At 37.0% G+C, this 19903-nt stretch overlaps 1 protein-coding gene across 2 annotated transcripts in view; it reads right to left on the bottom strand.

Moving 5' to 3' along the window:
- Positions 1-19903, bottom strand: part of LOC149575949 (uncharacterized) — a 64360-nt gene that overhangs the window by 36713 nt on the left and 7744 nt on the right. For both annotated transcript variants that reach the window (XM_089816076.1, XM_089816077.1), the window contains one exon: positions 1291-1705. In XM_089816076.1, the coding sequence (XP_089672202.1) occupies positions 1291-1683 (393 nt within the window). In that variant the 5' untranslated portion in view covers positions 1684-1705. The remainder of the gene's footprint in view (positions 1-1290; positions 1706-19903) is intronic.

The raw sequence follows: 19903 nt of genomic DNA on the forward strand, positions 1-19903 counted from the left end.
TGGTTCAACCAAGGTTTAAATCCCTGCTTGGCCCAAAAATAGTGTTAATGCTGGTTGGGCCCACCTTGGTTGTCATGCGTGGCGATGGATAGGTGCACATGTATGGCGAACTAATGGAGATTCTCATGTCCAGGCTGATCACCGATGGAGATGGAGATAACGATGATCAACTCTCAAGATCGTCGCTGGGCTAGAAGTGTTTGCGTACCTTGTGTCGGACCCACGTCAAGTGTGTTAATTGTGCTCCTCAGGCTTGGCATCCCTATTGGGCTTCTATGCTCAACGGTCTTGGGTGTTGGATTCGGGGATGAGGTCACCCAGATTTGTGGCCTCGCTGTTTCGTAGCTCCAGTCAAAAGTGAAATATTACCGACCAAAAAAAAATTAAGACCAATCCATGTTTATTGTGTGATGGACCAAATGGATTGAAAATTTAGTCCAGGTTTTAACCTTTGCAGATGTAATTGCATTAAGCTTGAATATGAGTGTGTGAATTGTTAACTAAGATCTCCCCATCAAGTTCTTTATTTAGAAAGTTGTTGACGTAAAAGAGTACAGTGTAAAACATGAAATCTGGTTTGTCTACAGGCACAACCTTCAGCCAGGCATGGCTGGACAGATATTTTGAATGAATAGGATGATAATTTCTCCCATAAAAGGCAAAAACTTTTAACTGAAATTTAGTTTCTGTGATGTATGAAAGTAAATACTATATAACACACAAAATTGTCACTTTTTTTAAAAAGTGTGACACAATAGGAACCTACAATGCCAATGGGAAAGCAATAAAGGCAAGATGCAAAGACCAAGTTGAATTAATAAAATTATAAAACAAAAACATTTGAGTTACTAAATTGCATATCCAGGATAAAAGTAAATTTATAGTTTGTACCATAGTTTGCAGACTCGTACTCAGAGAGTACTCAGCAAGCCTAAAATTTTCAACTCAGCATATACTCGACAAAATCTAATCAGAAACTCCACAACTTAGAAAGTGTTAAAAACTAAAATCTCTTAAAGAAACATTTTTTGTTTGTAGAATTCAATTTAAAAAATGTATTAAATTAGAAATTGACATCTCAATAGAGAAAATGCATTGTTTTATAGCACTAACATCATGTGAAAAACGTAGCTTAACCAGCATTTTACCTGCATTGACATTTTTACCTACATTTTTTTACATCTATAAAAACACGAGTTAAACTTGAGAGTACTCGCTAAGCAAAAAATATTGAGAGTACTCGAAGAGCTTGTAAACTATGGTTTGTACAACTGCATGTAAATATTTTACCTTCACAAGTGGAATAAACCAATCGATCAAATCACCCTCCTTCATCTGATTACCAATTCGGCATAGTGATTCAACAGCTCTATCTCTCACACATGTTTCCTCTACTGTACAAAGACTTTCCAAAGGAGGCAGCAAAACATGAGCATGGTCGACTCCACCAACATATGGTATAAAAACTCCCAATTCTTCAGCCATTATAAGCAAAACCTCATCGTCGTCGTCATTGTTTTCACTCAAAAATGGTATTAATTCCTTCCTTGTCCTCTCTTCACCAAGAGCACGAGCAATTGTTGAAAGCCTTCGTGTGGAGTTCAATCGTAACTGAATGTCTTCATTTTTAAGTTCATCTATAAGAATAGCAATTGGATACAATGGCTCGTCGATTGTAGCCATGCTTTTGTACAAGATTTAGAAACTGCATGGTAAGAACTGAGTCAGAACACAATTACAAACATTATAAACACCACTTAAAACACAAAGAATAATTGGAGGATTTCAAATTAGGTATCATGAGACTGTAAAGAAAAGTCTGCAAAATGCAAAACATTCAGAGAATAATATTATATTTTGAGATATGTGAAGGATCAAACTAAATTATGTCATGGAATATCAAAAGGATCCAAATAATAAAAGTTATTATATAGCTAAATTTCTCAATGTTCACGGCAGAATTCAATATTTATATTTTCCTTATTGTCAGCCTTCAGGCATAAAGAAAAATATTGCCCATGCTAAACGCAGTTCAATAGACTACTAATTATCTATCACCCAAGATACAACTACTTGTTTCAGGAAAGTGAAGTTGTTGTCAGAGACCTTGACAGAAATTTAAGTTCACCTTTAATGACAACAAAACTCCAGCATCATAAGATCATTTGAAAAATTGGATTTAGAGTTTTTCAGACCAGAGCATTAAAAAGAGAGCTAAGGAATACAAACTACAACAATTATAGTAATATAGCTTCAAAAAGAATGAATGTAGAAATGGTGCATATCAGTCGCATAGGAAGCAAGAAAAATGGCATGTGCTTGAATGTCTTCCTTTCATAATTCTGAAGCTCCAAACTCCATGTATCAATAATTTAATAGAAAATAACATGCCACAAGGTATCATATCATTGAAGTTAAATGGAAAAGAAGGTGGTGGTTTCCCTCTACAATCTATATAGCCTTTATTACAACAAAGAAAAAATGGAAAAGATGAATTTCTGTTGTTTGCGTAGAAATAGAACTTCCCAGAAGCAATGAAACACTATATTGGCTTTCTAAGGTTTTAACATTTCATTCTGTTGATATAAAGAGAATAAATACTTGAAAAGGTAAGATATGCCTGCAGATAATCATAATCTCTCACCATCCACAAATAAAGGGACAAGTCGTAAGAGGGCCAATGTCAAATGGGATACCCTTCTTTAGGTTCCTTCAATCCTAATTATGATGGTGCCTATGGATGTAATTCAAGCTTGGCTGGAGCTGGAGGTATTACTCAGGATGTGAGGGTTCACGTGTACAAGCTCACTCTTTCCCCTTGGCTATATACACAAACAATAGAGCAGATGCAGTTGCTTTAGCACAAGGTCTCAAATCAACCTCTTAGATCTTGTGCAGGAAGATGACTCTCAAGTGGTGACTGAATCTCTGTATAGGTGTCAGTTTTCTAACTGGCATCTCATCTGATCCTTAAAAAAGCTTTCCACATCATCAACCTTTTACTCTATCATATAGCCTCATTACATACATGAAGCTGGTTATGCTCCACATTTGTTAGCCAGAACAGAAAGAAATTGTAATGCTACTCTACATTATTCCTAGGTCTTCAAATGATGTATCATGATATTTTATATTTAATATTACCTCAATCACAATGCATTAGAGGCTGAACAGTGATCTTGAATATGAGCTGAACAATTATTTTATTGTTGATAAATCAGAGTAATGAGACCTGCCGCAAGTTGGGTGAGTTGTGCGAGTCAGCAAGTTGAGTTACCTCAGCCAGGTCAAAATGACCCATGACCTTGACTCAGTGGGTCAACTGGGCTGACTCGCCTGACTTGGGTGACTTGGCTGGGTAACTCGGCTGACTTTTAATTTTTGTTTTCAAAATTTTCTTAATACATCTAAAATTTACATTTCTACTTATGTAATCGATGTATGTTATGTATGTGATCAAATTACCTTTTATTTCATGATGTTATTGTGTCTTTAAGCTTTATTCAATAATGGGTGCATGGATTTTATTTAAATCCTAAAAAATCTCTAAATTTCAAGGGTTCTGTCACTTTGCCAACTCACAGGCGAGTCCGAGCCAGGTCACGAGTCAAGTTACGGGCCAGGTCCGAGTCGAGTTACCCTTCCCAAGTCCGGGCTGAGTCCAAGTATATATACTTTGCATCATATCTTCACGCAAATATGGATTGGTTTCACTCTTCAATTTGTAGTCTATTTCCTGACCTTGCATTTGTATCAAAGCACAAAGGCATATTTTCATTTGAAGCAAATAAATCCATAGGAAACTCATTAGCTTCCTTTTTCAAATCCTTCATGCAAAATGGACCAAAAGTTTCCCAAGGTTTTCCCTACAGTAGACCTCATAGTAATGAGAATCACGGCGATTCACGCAATTCAATTCAAGCCAAACGATTTTTTGTGAATCGGTGAATCAAATCAGTGATAATGGTTTATGAAAAAAGTTATTCACTAAATTTCAAAAGTTTTAAATTTGTCAATTCGTGGCCGATTCGATTCCGATTCATGGCCAATTCGTGATTCGATTCGGCCTTGCCGATTCCAGTCCAATTCCGATTCTCGTTACTTTGGACCTCGCTAAATAGAGGTCCATTTGGCAGAACCCTGGACCATCCCAAAGGCTATACAACCAAAAATCCAGAACAGGTGCCGGCTGGACCTGGATCTGGGGATTTTCCTTAATGAACTGGTAACAGAGACTTGGGAGTGGGCTCTTTTGATTTCCTTGTCTCTTCATCCCCTTTATGGAAGGCATGAACTGAGGCGTCTCTGGAAAAGAAGAGGGTCACTGTTGATTCCCATAATTTGGAGGAGATGCAGAAACAGATTGGAGTCTTCTAGGGTAAGGTTGGAGTCTTACAGGGTAAGGTTGGAGTCTTACAGGGTAAGGTGGTTGACACAGTCCACAAAGCATAGACTGCTAAAGATAAGTTTTGGTTAAGGAATATGTGCAAAGCTTTGTTATACATTGCTCTTACTGTGTGTTTTTATGTAATTTATTCTTCTCTGGTACTTTTAGAGCTTGTATGTTTGCCTTCAATCTGTTACCTGGCCACCATCTGGCTATGTTTGCTTCATCTACTAAGGGAACTTGGTTAGCCATTAAAATCACACTTGGATTAGCGAACACATCTTTGTATTTTCAGTTCATCAACAATGGTCAAGGCCCCAACCATCACTTATGCATCCAAAATCAAAACATTGATCTGTAGCCATTTTGGTATTAAACAGTATATATCATGTCCCTTCACAAGAGACACTCTATTTAATCGATTAACTACAGTGACCGTCTGAATTTTGCATATTCATATTAATGTGCTCTGAACACATATGGTGCTCAAGAACATTCCATTTGGTATCGAAGTTAACAATGGGGCTCAAATCTAAACCAGCTGAGTTAGAACATTAAGACTTTGAGTAAAGCTCCATTCAAACACAGCTGTTACAATCTGAGGACCCCACCAACAAAGCCAATAATTCATATCTATGGTTCATTCCAGTGTATACATGTTTGAAAACTTTTCAAGACATTTCTCTTCTTCTGTTCTTTTAGTTAGTGATAAATTTTTCACGGGGCATGTGTGAGGAAAGAAATATTGAAGTGTGTACCACTGCTTGCAACAAAATTTAGACATATAGATGAATCCTTAAATCCAAAGAATGACAAGATGAAATGTAATGAATTCCTGACGTGAAAAAGAACAAATCTATGTCAAAAGTGATTGAAAGCAGATATTCTCCATCATTAGAATAAATTTTATTTGTGATTTTCTGATCAATTTGTTTATATTTGACTATGTATTATTTATTCGTCAACTTAAGGGTGGTTGTTAGGAGTCACTTGTTAATACTTGTTGACAGTTCTGTTCTTCTTGGCAACCATTGGGTACTTTAAATATGCTTCATGTCATCAAGGAAGGTAGTCTAATCCTTGGCTGATCATCCCTTGTCTACTTCGCATGTTCTTCTTGGTAACCATTGGGTACTTTAAATATGCTTCTTGTCATCAAAGAAGGTAGTCTAATCCTTGGCTGATCATCCCTTGCCTCCTTCGCATAAGAAGTTCATATAAATAAGGTTATACACTTGTTACTAATTCTGGTATATACCGCGTTTTGTATTCATTTAAGCAGCTGCTAGTCATATCAAATATAGGATTAACTTTAAGAAGTTAGGTCCAATTTAAGGATCAATGTCTTTAGACCCCTACAAAGGCAAGAAGAGACCACAACATAATTGGATTCAAGAGAGCATATGATAATCAGAACGAAGAAAAAGATTTTGTGAAAAAAAACCGTTGGTACAATTAGATGGTCCAACTCGGAGTAGAACTTAGCTGAAGGAAGCCAAATCAATAGCCAAAGGACAGCTGAAACAGAACTTGGAGTTGTAGTCAAGCACAAATACACAAAAACATCCAATTGTCTATGACTAAACAAATGCATACATATGAAGAGTGGATGGAGGCTGCAAAGCTACTCTCCCTTCTTGAAGAAGCATGTGCTGATTGCAGATAAAATTACCTAGCAGGGCATAAATATATTTGTTAAGAGTGAAACAGAGTATAAGTACTTTTTGCCAAAAAAAAAGGAGGGAAGCATACAAGCAATGTTCAAGGCACCAAAAAAATTAAAAATTGTTGATTGAAAATAGCCAGCCCTAAGCCCAAGAAACCCAAATTGAGGATTGAAGCAAAAAGACAATAACTAAAAGATGTCACTGGCTATGTTTGAACTACCAAGGTCCCCAAAAAGGTCAAGGGTTTGGATGCATCCAAGAGTGCTCAAGGAGGCAAAGGAACAGCCCAACCTAATGACAAGAATGCATCTCCTGGCAGCTATTAAGATCAAAGAGGTAATACTAATAAATTCAATTAACAGTAGTGTGGCAGGTCGGAGTCAATAGAATATGAATCCAAAGGTTAGACTATTACACAAAATCTACTGTGCATGTATGGGACCACTTCACTGCTGCAGTAGTCAAGACGAAATAGAACTACACTGTCAATGGTACTGACTCAAAAAGTTAAAAACACAATGACGCTAGATGTCCAAAGATACACATCAATTTAATGGATGTAAAGAAACATAATGAAATATCAACCATTGCTCAATGCCCACACAAAGAAGGTCGTGTACCCAGACTTATATAGTAAAAAGGAAAAGCTTTGCAAAGCAAAAGCAAAGGTGGAGCATGCTATGGATAAAGAACTTCACCAATCAAACACAAAAGCATCTCAGGTAATAAATCTGTTGAAATTAGATAAATTATTGCAAGGCAAGTGCTTCAAACTACCATACAGACCAATGTAGTCGATTTATGGAAAAGAATCCTTAAACTTAATAATGCTATAACTAATAGTGTACCTGAGAGAAATGAAATGATACATGTTACCACCCATTTAGAATCTAGAAATGATAAAGAAACCAAAACTAAACCTCCATTGTTGTCAGACCAAATGCTCGATCCCATGTTATTGACAGTTAACAAGGCAAGGAATTAGCAGTGATGAAATGGAAATACTTGGAAGATATCTCACTAACCCAATTATTGATGGTGAGTCTAATGTGACTGTAGTCCTACAAGATACTTGCCATAGTACCCCTACTTTCCAATTGGCTGTAGTGGATCAATAGGGAAAATAAATGCTTGGATTCTTTATGGGGCAGAAGGTTGTTATTTGCACTCGAGTATTTCAACATATCTTCATTATCATCTCACTACGAAAGAGAGTGTAAGATGCAGTGCTGGGTCCAGGTTGGTTGGCAGCAGCCAAAGTCCACAACTGGGAAAAGAATATAACCTACATTGAATACAAAGATTGCAAATATATAATTGATTTCAAGAATAAGCTAACTTACCGATTCAGATGCGGGAAACAGATGTGGGATTTTTTTGGGGGGCAATGCGGATGCGTATGGATGTGTGTCTATATATATATATATATAAACCGCTGACTTGCAAACAAATGAGAAATCTGGGTTATGCCAATGCCCAAAAATGGCTGATTACTAAACCAATGAAGGAAAGTTACAGAAGTATTTATAGTTTGGCCAGCAACAATACCATAGACAAATTAATTCACAATCTGCCTGGATGTATTAGCACAGTATGCCATACTAGAAGATCTTCAATCCCATATTTTCCCTCTTAAGACACCAACATCATCAAGTAGAAAGCACAGAAATCCTTGCCTGGGCTCTGGGTGCCAGTGGGTGGCATCCAAAGGGCTTCTGGACGCACCAAGCATCAGCATGCACCAGCTTCTGCATCCAGGGTTGCCGAGGAAGATTCGGTAACTTAGAGAATAAGGTAGCAAACAAGGAAGCAACTTCCTCATTAATCTTTAATTTAAATAAGTGTGTACCAGGAACTAAGTTGCCAGTCCCGGTTCGGATTTGAATTTGGATCTGAGATTCGTTCAAAACCATTTTTGGGTGGGTTCGGGTTCACTTTGGGTTCATCCATTCAAAGCATATGTTTGCTTTTTTAATTTTTTCATTTTGTGTGTGTGTGCATGTGCGTGCACGTGCACGTGAGCACGTGTGTGCGCACGCGCATGTGTTTATATTAGACCACTATGCTAGCAGTAAAGCAACATAGCAAAATGCACCACCATATATATTAATTCTTCTTTTGCTTTAATTTCATTCTCCAAGTTCATAGATTTGCCCTGTAATATTTAATGTAAGGATTGAATTTGCTATTAGTGCTCTTTCCAATCTCCAATGATAGACCTTCCTATTCCTGATGACTGAATATAAGAACTCCTAAAAAATTTGAAATTACGAGCGCTCTCATCTGTTTGGTACCCATATTGGCAAGTTCATTGAACCCAAACACAACCTTTCGCTTTGCACAAGATGCCTGTCTTTAGTATATTGAAAGCATACTTTAGGTACCTATCTACAATTACAAAACGAGAATCATGCAATTTCCTATCCATATGTGCAAGTCTGAAACAGCAGCATCTTTCCTAAACCAACAATCAAGCCTTAGAAACCTTACCAAATATAGAGAACACAACCCACAAATAATATAAAACTTAATAGACCAAAAAAGAACTTTCACAAAATCAAAAAAGGCCTAAAATCGATCAAATTCTTCTTGCATTCTGCTGCTCAGCTAAAAATTCACTCCAAATTCATCTAAATCATCTCTCGGTCCTTCACTACAAACCCACAATCGAAATTCCAAACCCTAGATCAATTTTGGCTAAACCAAATCCAGACCTGAATTTGAGCCAGACCGGACTAGGGCCCTGAGCTTCCAGGGAAGAATTTGGTTATGTAAACAAAGAAGCATGTAAAAGGTTCTGTGGAACTGAATGACCAAAGAATATTGGAATTGTAGTTATATTTGAACAATGAAACAAACTCCCTATGTGGCCTATTTTATAATCAGACCACAATTTTGCTGAAACTACAAAGATTATGGAAGAGGAACTAACAATGGGAGATAACAAGAAGCAAATCAGGAAACCTAAGCAAAAATATGTCAAAAGTTGAATAATTCACGTGTCAAATGAAGTACATGGTTCAAAATTGACAATCTATTCCCAATGCCAAAAACTATCAATAACACAAACCACAAGCCCAACAAAACTCTCCAAAATAAAATCAATCGGTCACGGTATGAGCAAAAATGTAGAATTACAGAAAGTTCTAAATTAAATTTCCTCATTTCATGTTGTGCTAACAAGTGCTATAACTTATAAAGGAAAATTATGAGAACACAAATTTGTGAAGCTAAGAAGAGAAATTAAAGTTGGATGAATAAAAATGGAAATGAAAATAAAGGATGTGCAGCCCTATACAAAAAAATAGAAAAAAATATGAAAACGTATTTTGATACATTGGGTCCCCAAAGAGCAAATTAAAAAATAAATCATGAAGTTCTTTATCAGATTATATATATATAGGTTTTACCATACAACAGCCCATTCACTGAACCACCACCATATTACCTATTTCACACGTTTTTCCCACTGTAGGACCCCACAATGTTGCTTCACCTTCGATAGGACATGTATTGCCAACAATACAAGCTCCAACAGATTCTTCCTATGCCCAAATATTTTGTACTACATCCACATGTGCCCAATATTCTGTATCCCCTAATTATACAACCCTCTTCAGCTTAGAAGCCGAAGTGGGCATCCTGGGCCTGGAGGTGGAAGTAGATGCCTGTGGAGGCAGATTCTGAGGTGGATGCCTGTGGAACCCACCGGAAGCGCCCCCCAGGCATCTGGATGCAAGTGGAAGCCTCTTGGAAGGCACTTCTGGGTGGTTTCCACAGGCATCCAGGTGGCTTCCACAGGCACATGCTTCTATTATTTGGTTAAAACTTAAGATTTATATCCAGTTTAGGCTTGTAGAGAAGAAAGGATTCAGAATTGCTAAATCTGAAGGTTGACAACTACTGGTTACTCCACGTATGGAAGCAATTTGCAGAGCATTGTCTTGTGTTATAGGCAGAAAATGTGTCCGAGAGTTTGTGTGGCACCACATTTGAATCCAGAAATCAATTTCTACCGTGTTTGTTAATTTTTCCATTCCTGGTATCTTCCATTACAAATGTTAATGAGATAATAGATAAGACTAAAGATGTGATCCTAACTAATGTTGTTTCCAAATCAGGAGATCTGTGGTTTTGACAGAGGATTTTGGCAATATCTGTGAATCTGTAAACCTAGAACAATCCATTTATTCAATATTCAAGGTTAATGAAAATGCATTTTGTTGCATATATATTATATATATGCATCCAAAAGCATCTGCATCCCCCCAAGAAAAATGTGTGCATCCACACACCCACTTCTCACATCTACACCGGATCCACACTCGAATCAGTAACTTGGCTCAACTGTACACTTGTCATAAACAAAGTCCAATAGTAACACTTAATTTGGTTTACATTTGACCATTGATAGCACTATACAATCAACCTAAGTTGTTGATTCAGGTTTGGATTCAGGTTCAAGTGTTGGATTCACAGGATTCGGTCAAAAATAGTTTTGGGGTTTGGGGTCGTTTTGGATTCGTCAATACAAAAATGTGTGTGTAGATAAGTATAATATATATAATTTATTAATAATTATTTAAAAATAAATATAGTATATTTATATTTGTAATTTATTTATTAAATATTAATGTGTTAATATAAAATATGAAATATATAAATAATACAATTAAACAGATGGCGTCTTGCTTACTCTCCTGAGGAGCAAGCATAAATGATATGGCACAAGGATAGGGTGCGTAGGAATCCAATCTAGTGGCAAGTATGAATCAGAAAAAGATGTGCTATTTCAATGAACACACTCACCATCCATTGACATGATTGAGAAGACTAAATTCCAAGCCTAACACAAAATATGGACAGAGCAACAAACAAATTTGTGAAGGATTTCCACAAACCAAACAAAATTTGTCAAGATTTTTGACAAGGTCCCCTAAGTTTGTCTAGGACAAGTCAACAATTTGAATGCGAAATCTCAAGCACACCCACAACCTACCCACCTCAAACTTGGACCTAGTATGAACCAAGACAGGCCCAGGGCTCGGGGGGAAGGACCTTGTAATGTTGCAATCAACCCAATGATTTTTCATCTATTGTACAGTATTAATATCCAAGTGTAGTTCCACCCTACCATATAGCAAAGGCAACACCTCCTCATAATACAACCACTACTAAATCTTCAAGCTTCTAGTTGCAAGCCCCTGCTAGAAGATAAGAATATACAGTCTACACAAAAACTCCTAATTATATGAGCTCTCCTCACATTTGTGATGTAAATCTTGATCATTCTCCAATAATATGGTTTGGTATTCCTCACCATTTTCCTTTTGTTGAAATACATCTTCCATCTCCAACTTGCACGTCTCTTGTGAAATTGCCAAAAATAAGGAGCCATTCCAACACACTAGTCAGTTTGGAGAAGGCAAATCTATGGCATATGGAAGAGCTAGTCAAGGTTTTAATGATAAGGATATCTCTTAAATGCAAAAGTCTCATGAGTTTAGTAAGCAACTCGCTGATCTCTTCGGAGTCAAGGAGGCATTCAAAGTTGTCTCTTGTTTATATGGTCCTCCTTGTTAGTTCATTAAATTATATGGCCATAGACAAGTAGACTCTCCATACAGTGTGCTGCCTTCTAGATTTATAAAATGGTTGGCGTTTGATCATCTTTTATAGTTTTTAAGAGGAGACTAACCTAGTACCACATGTAGCTGCATTAAGGGCTGGCTTGCTTATATATATGGTTCAAAAGCCAGATGTTAAAAAATTCAAAATGGGATGCAATAGAATGCCATACAATCTTTCTCTTCTAAATTTGGCAAATAAAGCATGATTCGTATACTTTGGTGAGTTCGCATCCTATTCTACAATTGCTTATTCCTATATAACACTTCTAAGAGACTATATGCTAAACAAGATACAAAATACAAAATACAAAAGAATAACAATGTATACATACAAAATGACACCAAATATACCTTTAAAAAACCTTTTTCAATAAAAACCTATGTTACTAGAATCATGCATATTGATCTGTATTCAAGGTCGAGTGCCAACTGAGTCTAGGTTTGGTTTGAGTTCGCCCAAGGTTCTGCAGCTTGGCTGAACCTAGGCACCCAATATCATGGGTGTCATTGTGTCAATAAAAGGGCCTTGCAATGAAAATAAACAATTTAAAACTTTCAATAAAAACCCTAATTCTTCCCCACATTTCTTTATTTTGATCATTTCACCTCATTTCTCACAAAAAACTTGCATTTTCACCATTATTTTCTCCTAGTTGGTTTTGAGATCACTGCATTTTTATTTGAAAATGAAAGATATAAAGAAGTAAGACGCACTCCATAGGCTAAGAAATCAAGAAGAGCTGACATCAAAGGATATTATATTTGGTTAGCAAGCTTTGGTTTGATGTTCTGATCCAAGTTTTAGGCGCGAAGGTTGTACTCATTTCATTTTCCTGTTTTGAGTCGACTGGGTTATGGTTTTGAGTTTAAGATCTCATATAAAAGATCGATTTTTTATTGTGAAGAGTGCGTATACGTGAATATAATGCAAATAGAAGGATCAAAGGTTATCAATAATGTGCTACAAGTCAGTTCAGTATGGAACAGTAAATCCATTTTTGTTATGTAAATTGTTGTAATCCTTGATGTATTTTGGTTTATGTAATTGAGCAGTGTGCTCTAGGTTGTAGGCCTGAATGTTGATGCATTCCCTATATTGTGCTTATACCTTTAACAGGGTACTTATTATTGCACTAGCAAGATATTTGCGGGTGTCATCCCCATTGGCGTTTTCCCTTTAACCGAGTTATCCTCGATAACAAATCTTATGATGTTGATGTTGTTTGCTTTGTTCAGTTGCTTTTGGATTTAAGTTGTGGTTTTGGTTTAAGGAATTAAAGAATACTATTGTACTAGTTCACCCCCCCTCTCGGTGCTCCCTAATCTTAACACCCCAACCTCATCTCCATACAAGGGGAATGAACTCTGGACCCTGGTATGGATGCTACATGAGGCAAGCATAACTGACATGTTAATGTATTAGTATTAATATATTACATGTTATGATTACAGAATTGATGATATGATGATTATTGTATATGAACTGGTATTCTATTACATTAATGGTTCCTGTTGAATAAATGATTATTTGATACTTGTAGTTAATAACTAACTTGGATGATCTATTAGTATACGTGAAATATTATGTTGATTAATCAGATGCCTTAGTAATGATAGTATATGCAATGTGTTTCCCAATAGATGCCATGATATTTCAGAAGGATGGCTACTTGTTAGATTACTATCATTGTCTAATATTAAATATGCATGTATGCTTCGGCTATTGTACTAATGTGTACAAGTATAGGGCATCAACTTTCCCTAAATTGGCAGGGATGAGCATGCCCAAAAAATACCCACACATACACATATATATTAACCCCAAGGGTGGTTAATACAAAGTTCATCATAAGGCCAACCTATTCCCCTAGCTACAATTGTCATTGCCTGGTTGGATGACAATTACCACACTGTTTATTTTGGCCAACCAATTGTCGGGTGGTAACAATTGACGACCCTGTTTAGTATGTTGAGATATGTTATATGGTTGGTTTAATGATGTGTGGAATATTTTCGGGTCATCAAATGAATTTATTTAAGCTTGGGTTCACTTGAGATGTTATGGTACATCAATGTTGTCTTAAACAGAGGAGATGAAAGCTCCTTATATAGATTTACAAAGAGAATGTTATGTTTCTATTATGAAACAATTGTGGACTAAAAAGGTTTGTAGAAACTAACTGACAAACTAAAGACTAAGTAAGATGACCATTAAAGAAATATACAATATTTTAAAACCCTCCCGTAATGGTCATCATTTAACTACCCTGCAAAAGAATATGCATGTCTTGTGGTCATAAATTCTTCAAGACATTATGTTGCTGCTAAGACCCTCCCTAGATCTGTTGAATGTTAATGACCAAGAGTAGCCAAAATCCATCCATAAAAAATAGAAAAGACTACCCCTTCTTTAGAATGCTCTGCAACTAGAGACAAGAGTCTGCAACTAACTTTGCCATTCACATGAATCCGCTACTAACCCTCTGAGAATCTACAAAACTTCTAACCAATAATCATCACAAAACATAGAACCTTATGTTGGATAACAGAGGTGTCCCTCCCTGTAGCTAGAGATGTGCACTGAGAATGGCTGTCACGATTTTGACAAAAAAATCAGAAACCCTCCAAACTTTTGCAGAAGAGCACAATGCCCCAAAATGGACTGCAAAATCATGAATTTGAAGGAATAAATCATCAAACCCAATATTACAAATTGTCATTTTTATCCCAAAAAAATAGTGAAAACCCACAAAGGACTCCCACACAACTTTGCAGATTAAGATTACAAATACGATTTTTGAGAAAAAAATAGAAAAACCAAACAAATAGCTGGCACAAAAGCCGAGACATGGATCAGCATGCAAAACATAGTTTAAGGGAAAAAGGAAAAACGATAAAACCTTTCTAGAAACCAGAGAGCCCTCCCTAGTAGGAACAAAACCTTAACTTTTTAGGAAAAATTATAATCCCAAACTCAAATTCAAGGGCCAAAATTATTAAAACCTACTAGTAATTTTGTTTGAAAGGTTAAAATTAATGAAAACCTATCAAAAAACTATGAAAACCCATTAGAAATTTTTTGGGGGAAGATATGATGGAACCCCACCAAAAACAATTCAATAGAAAAAATTACTAAAACCCCATCAAAAAATTTCAAGGGAAAAAATGATGCAAACCCATAAAAAATTGAAGGCAAAAATTTATATAAACATGAGACTTCACATGGTAAAACAGCACATCCAAGCAACATTCAATTCACAAATAACACATGCAAGTACATGCAACCTTGAAAATCAAAGGCTTTTGCTCAAACGAGGAAATTGTGCAATCAAAACCGTCAACCAAGCTTGCAATTTTCAACAAAAATCTTCAAAGATGAACCATAAAATTTTCATAAAATACCTCAAACAATTTTTATTTTAAAAACTCAAAAAACTAATTTCTGGAAAAAAAAAATCCAAACAGAAGAGGCTCTAATTTTTCTTAAAAAATTGACCAAATTTTATGAAATCCCATCACCCGCTTTAATGCCCTATTATGGTAAATCGATGTTATATTAAATAGAGCAGTTGAAAGCTCCTTATCTAGATTTACAAAGACGATGTTTCTATTATGAAACAGTCATAAACTAAAGACAAAAATCGAAACTACCTAATAAACTAAAGACTAATTAAGATGACCAATAAAGACACATTATTCTAATATGAGAAAGTCATCAACTAATGTTGAAAATTATGATTGTTGTTGCCAAATAATGAATTCTGGGAATATTTCATTACAATTGGTAATTTTAATCTGTTGATTATGTAATTTTAATTTTAGAGTTTATTATGGTTTTAATTTAATTTTTAATATTTTAATGTATTTTATGTTTCTAAAATGAGTCTTTTAGTTATTAAAAAGTTCAGTGAGGTATTTATCAATTTATTATTTCATGATTTTGGGTAAATGGAGGTGTGATCTTTGAATTCCATCATAAATCTTTGATAGTGAATTTAATTTATTAGCTTGGAATTAATTAGAAATCCACACCTTGATAGATTTAACCAGTGTAACCCGGGTGCGCGCACCCGGGTCAAAACCCCGGCGCACCCAGTGCGCGTAAGCACCCGGTGCGGGTGCGTCACGCACCCGAGTACCCCCGCCGGGAGTTTTTCTGTTGCCGCACCCCCGCCGCACCGGTCAAGCACCCGGGGGGGACGCAGTGCTTGGGTGCTTCCAGGGTGCTTGGTTACGCAGGTGCTTCCTGGATGCTCGCGAGGTGCTTCCTGAGTGCTTCTCGAGTGCTTGTAGGGTGCTTCCTGGGTGCTCGCGGGGTGCTTCCTGGGTGCTTCCCGAGTGCTTGCAAGGTGCTTCATGGGTACTCACTTTGATATGGCTATGATACATTATTATTATTTCATTGTTTCTTGCTATTCGGCTCATTGTCATCATGAGCATCTTTATGATATATGATATTCATAGAATCATATTTGAAGAATGAATTTTGAATCTTGCATCTTGAACTAAGTTGATTTGTTAAATGGTCATTAGTAATGGTTATGAAGTTTCAAGTTTCAAGTTTGAACTTATGGTTTGTGAATCACATTTCAATTTTCTCTTTTCATTGTATTCAACTATATTTGGTATGTTAATGTTATATAATATATTGAAGTATCATTTCATAATTAGCATTTTCAGTCATATATATTATATATATACTATGCAACCCCCTCCCTCCACTCCCCCTCCTCCCCTACCCCCCCACCCCCCCTCCACTCCCCCACCGCCACACCCCTGCCGTCCCCCCAAATTGAGGTTTTTTTTTTTCCCGCACCCGAAACTCGTCCCGACATCCCCCCGCACTGGGGTAACACTGGATTTAACCCTCTTGTAAACAAATTTGAGTTAAATGGATAAAGTTTTGATACTTTCAAGGAAAATTTTGAGAAACAAAGGTTTTGTTGTCTTCAAATGCTTCCGGAATTTGTTTATGGGGTTATTATATGGTTTATGTAAATGTGTTCTTGGGGTCCAAATCCTTAATGGATCAATGGGTTTCCCCAGATTTGAGACATCTGGAGTTTGAAATTTTAGTGATTTTTGCCTTGATGGATGTAAGCATTTCCATTTTGACCAAATCGCCATGTAGAATGGCTTGATGTAAAATGAGTATGGGATTTATAGTTGGTTACTCTTATTGTTAGAATTTCCCGTGATTTTGGAATGAATTTATTAATATTTCAATGGAATGAATGGGTGTGTTGTTGGTGGTTACCATCATCACGTGGAGGTGTGTGACCGGATCCAAGCAATCCTGCAACCATGTATAAATGAGATGTTGTATTGGGAGTCTTGGTAATGTTAATTGGATTTCCTTACTAGATGAGATTTTATAATTCTTTATATGTGATTGGCATATGTCTCTCCAATTTGTGTTCACTTGGCTCCTTCCATGGTTGTAATTGTGTTAATCTGAGAAGTGATTTTGGTGTGACAAGTAAAGGTTTGGTTTAAGATTGTGTACAATGGTGTAGATGATTGGGAATGTGGATTGAGTTTATAGATCCCAAACCAATGGGCACTTGACTATGATTGAGCTTTTGCATACTCGGTTAGGTTCTTATGTATTACATGTGGTTTTTCTAACATAAGAGCATGGCTATTGTAATTTTGGCTTATGTGATGGTTATGATTGTTTGTGGGCACCAATTTGCCATTTTGATTTTGGTATAAGATCTCCTCGCTTATTGGTTACCATTTGTATTCACTCCCTCTTTGGTATTCCCATGGTTTTCCTTACATGGATAGGAATCTATATATGGTTGCCGAAGGTTATGCTAGCAACATGTCATGTTTTCTTTTGGATGAGAATCGTGACATTGTAACTAAGGGATGTGTCGATAATGTTATGCATGTTTTGTAGTGAGATCTCCTTGTACGCCATCTATGTGTGCTTAAATGGATGTTTAGCCGTTAGTTGGAGTAGCTCTCTGTAAAAATTTGGCTTAAGGCAGAATTCACCCAAGACCAAGGAACTCAAACACAAGCACAACAATAGACCAAAGCGAGAGTATGATCAGAATGACGATATATTCATTCAATATGCCATATAAAAGTACACTAGGAGTGCATGTATATAAAGACCTCTGGAGAGCTTCTACAATGCATAGAAGTCAGCAACATGATAAGTCATACAACCAAGCACATGTCCACCAAATATGAGTTATCCTCCATTAAGCACAGAAGTAAGTGCGATGATGTGAGGATAAGCCTACAATGGTGTATCACGCACATCGGTGGTGTAGACAACATGTGCTAAAAAGGGAGTGCGGATAACTGTGTTGTCTACATGACAACTCAGTGAATGATGTAAACTCCAGTGTTGTAGACACCATGTGCTGAAATAGAGTTGTGTACTTCTATGTTGTCAACATGACAGCTCATGAGAGTACACAAACTCCTAAGTGTCTCACCTAAATAAATAATAAAATAATGCATTCACCTAAATAAACTTAAGTGTAAATAGTAAATACTTATTTACACCAACACCCCCCCTTAAGTACAACTTAGGGGAATGCCCTTAAGCTTACGAAATCTAGGATGAAATGCATAATGGGTCCCGGCTACGAGGCCATGTTAGGTACCCATGTACATAATGAAATGCAATCTCTCATAAAGTGGAGAAAGAGGGAAAACCTCATGGGAAAAACCTTCCCCCAAAAAGAGAGATAAACACATACGATGTATGGATGGATGGAGTAATCAAGACCCCCCCATTACGACATACATCCAGTATATACAATAGAGAATGATGAGATGAGGAAGAGAAACAGGATAGGCTCCCCCCCACAAAGAAGAATGCCTGCCAGTGACTGCTTCAATGAAGAAGTTGATCCAAGACTGCAGAATGGTGTTCCTCCCTTTAGGAAGAAACATGGCCAAGGGTACAAATGAGACGCCTCCGCTGTGCGTGGAAAGAATCCCATAAATAAGTGATGTCTTTGAAACCTGCTCAACTAGCTGAAGAACCTGTCTCAAAGCACTGTTTGTCTCCTTAGCTGATGAAGAACTGCTGATCATTAGTATCCACAATCACTTCAACCTGCAACAATTGATCATGTAGAGAATGAACAAGAGGGTCGGATGGAGCCCTCGTGACAACAGAAGAAGGTGCTACTGCATCAAGAAGAAGAGGCAGATCATCAATACTATCCCCCAAATCTATCACTGAAGCTGGACCTAGAAGACTGGATGTAACCTGTTGTGCTGGACCTATCGCTGTGGCTATATATGCATGTGGACTGAACTAATGTAGTGACCTCTCACTACAACTATCGATAGAACCCCACATGTTTGAATCTGTTGAAGCACTATCACTAGTGTCACTATCAATTTCCACACAATATGATGTGCAGAGAGGATTAGAGGACAAGCTTGGTGAACTTTCCTCAAAGTGTACATCCTTCTCCACAAAAATATGATGTGTCTTTGGATCCAATAGTTTGTATGCCTTCACACTGTCTTCATAATCAATCAAAGTACAAGGCTGAGGTGACTATGCCTTACATCCCTTGGAAGATGTGTTTGCCCATGCAGGACAACCGAAGACTCTGAAGTGTGTCACAATAGGTTTTCTGCCGCACCATGCCTCAAAAGGAGTCTTGCCATCTAAGGCTGGATGAGGAGATTGATTAAGAATGTGAGTGGCACTGCTAATTGCTTCGACTTCAAGTGATGGACCTAGAGACTTGACTTGTATCATGCAACTTGCCATAGACTTAAGAGTTGGGATCCTCAATGTTGCAACATCTATCTTACGTAGACTGAATGCTGGTGGATTCTGAAGATCAATTCCCTCAAGTCTGCAAAAGTCTGTAAACCTTCTATTCACATGTCTGCTTTCATTGTCCATTCTTAGAGCTTTGATGGCTTTCCTCAATTTCTTTTCAACGTGAGTCTTGAAGGCTAGAAACTTGTCCAACACTTCATTCTGATTATGAAGAAAGTAGACCCAAGTGTATCTTGAAAAGTCATCAACGAAAGTCAGTATGTAGCAACCTTGGCTGACTACAAAAGGACCTGCTAATACCATGTGAACCATCTATAGAACACCTAGTGCTCTTGAAGACTTCCCTTTCTGTAACTTCCCCTCGGGATGCATATCCACTTAATCTATTAAACATTCACCGTGGGAAAAGTTGATTTGGGGTAGACCTTTAACCCCTTTGTTTGTGCAA

Source organism: Cupressus sempervirens, chromosome 1 (genome assembly GCF_028749045.1).
Source record: "Cupressus sempervirens isolate cs-2001-9-10 chromosome 1, ASM2874904v1, whole genome shotgun sequence".
NCBI lineage: Eukaryota > Viridiplantae > Streptophyta > Pinopsida > Cupressales > Cupressaceae > Cupressus > Cupressus sempervirens.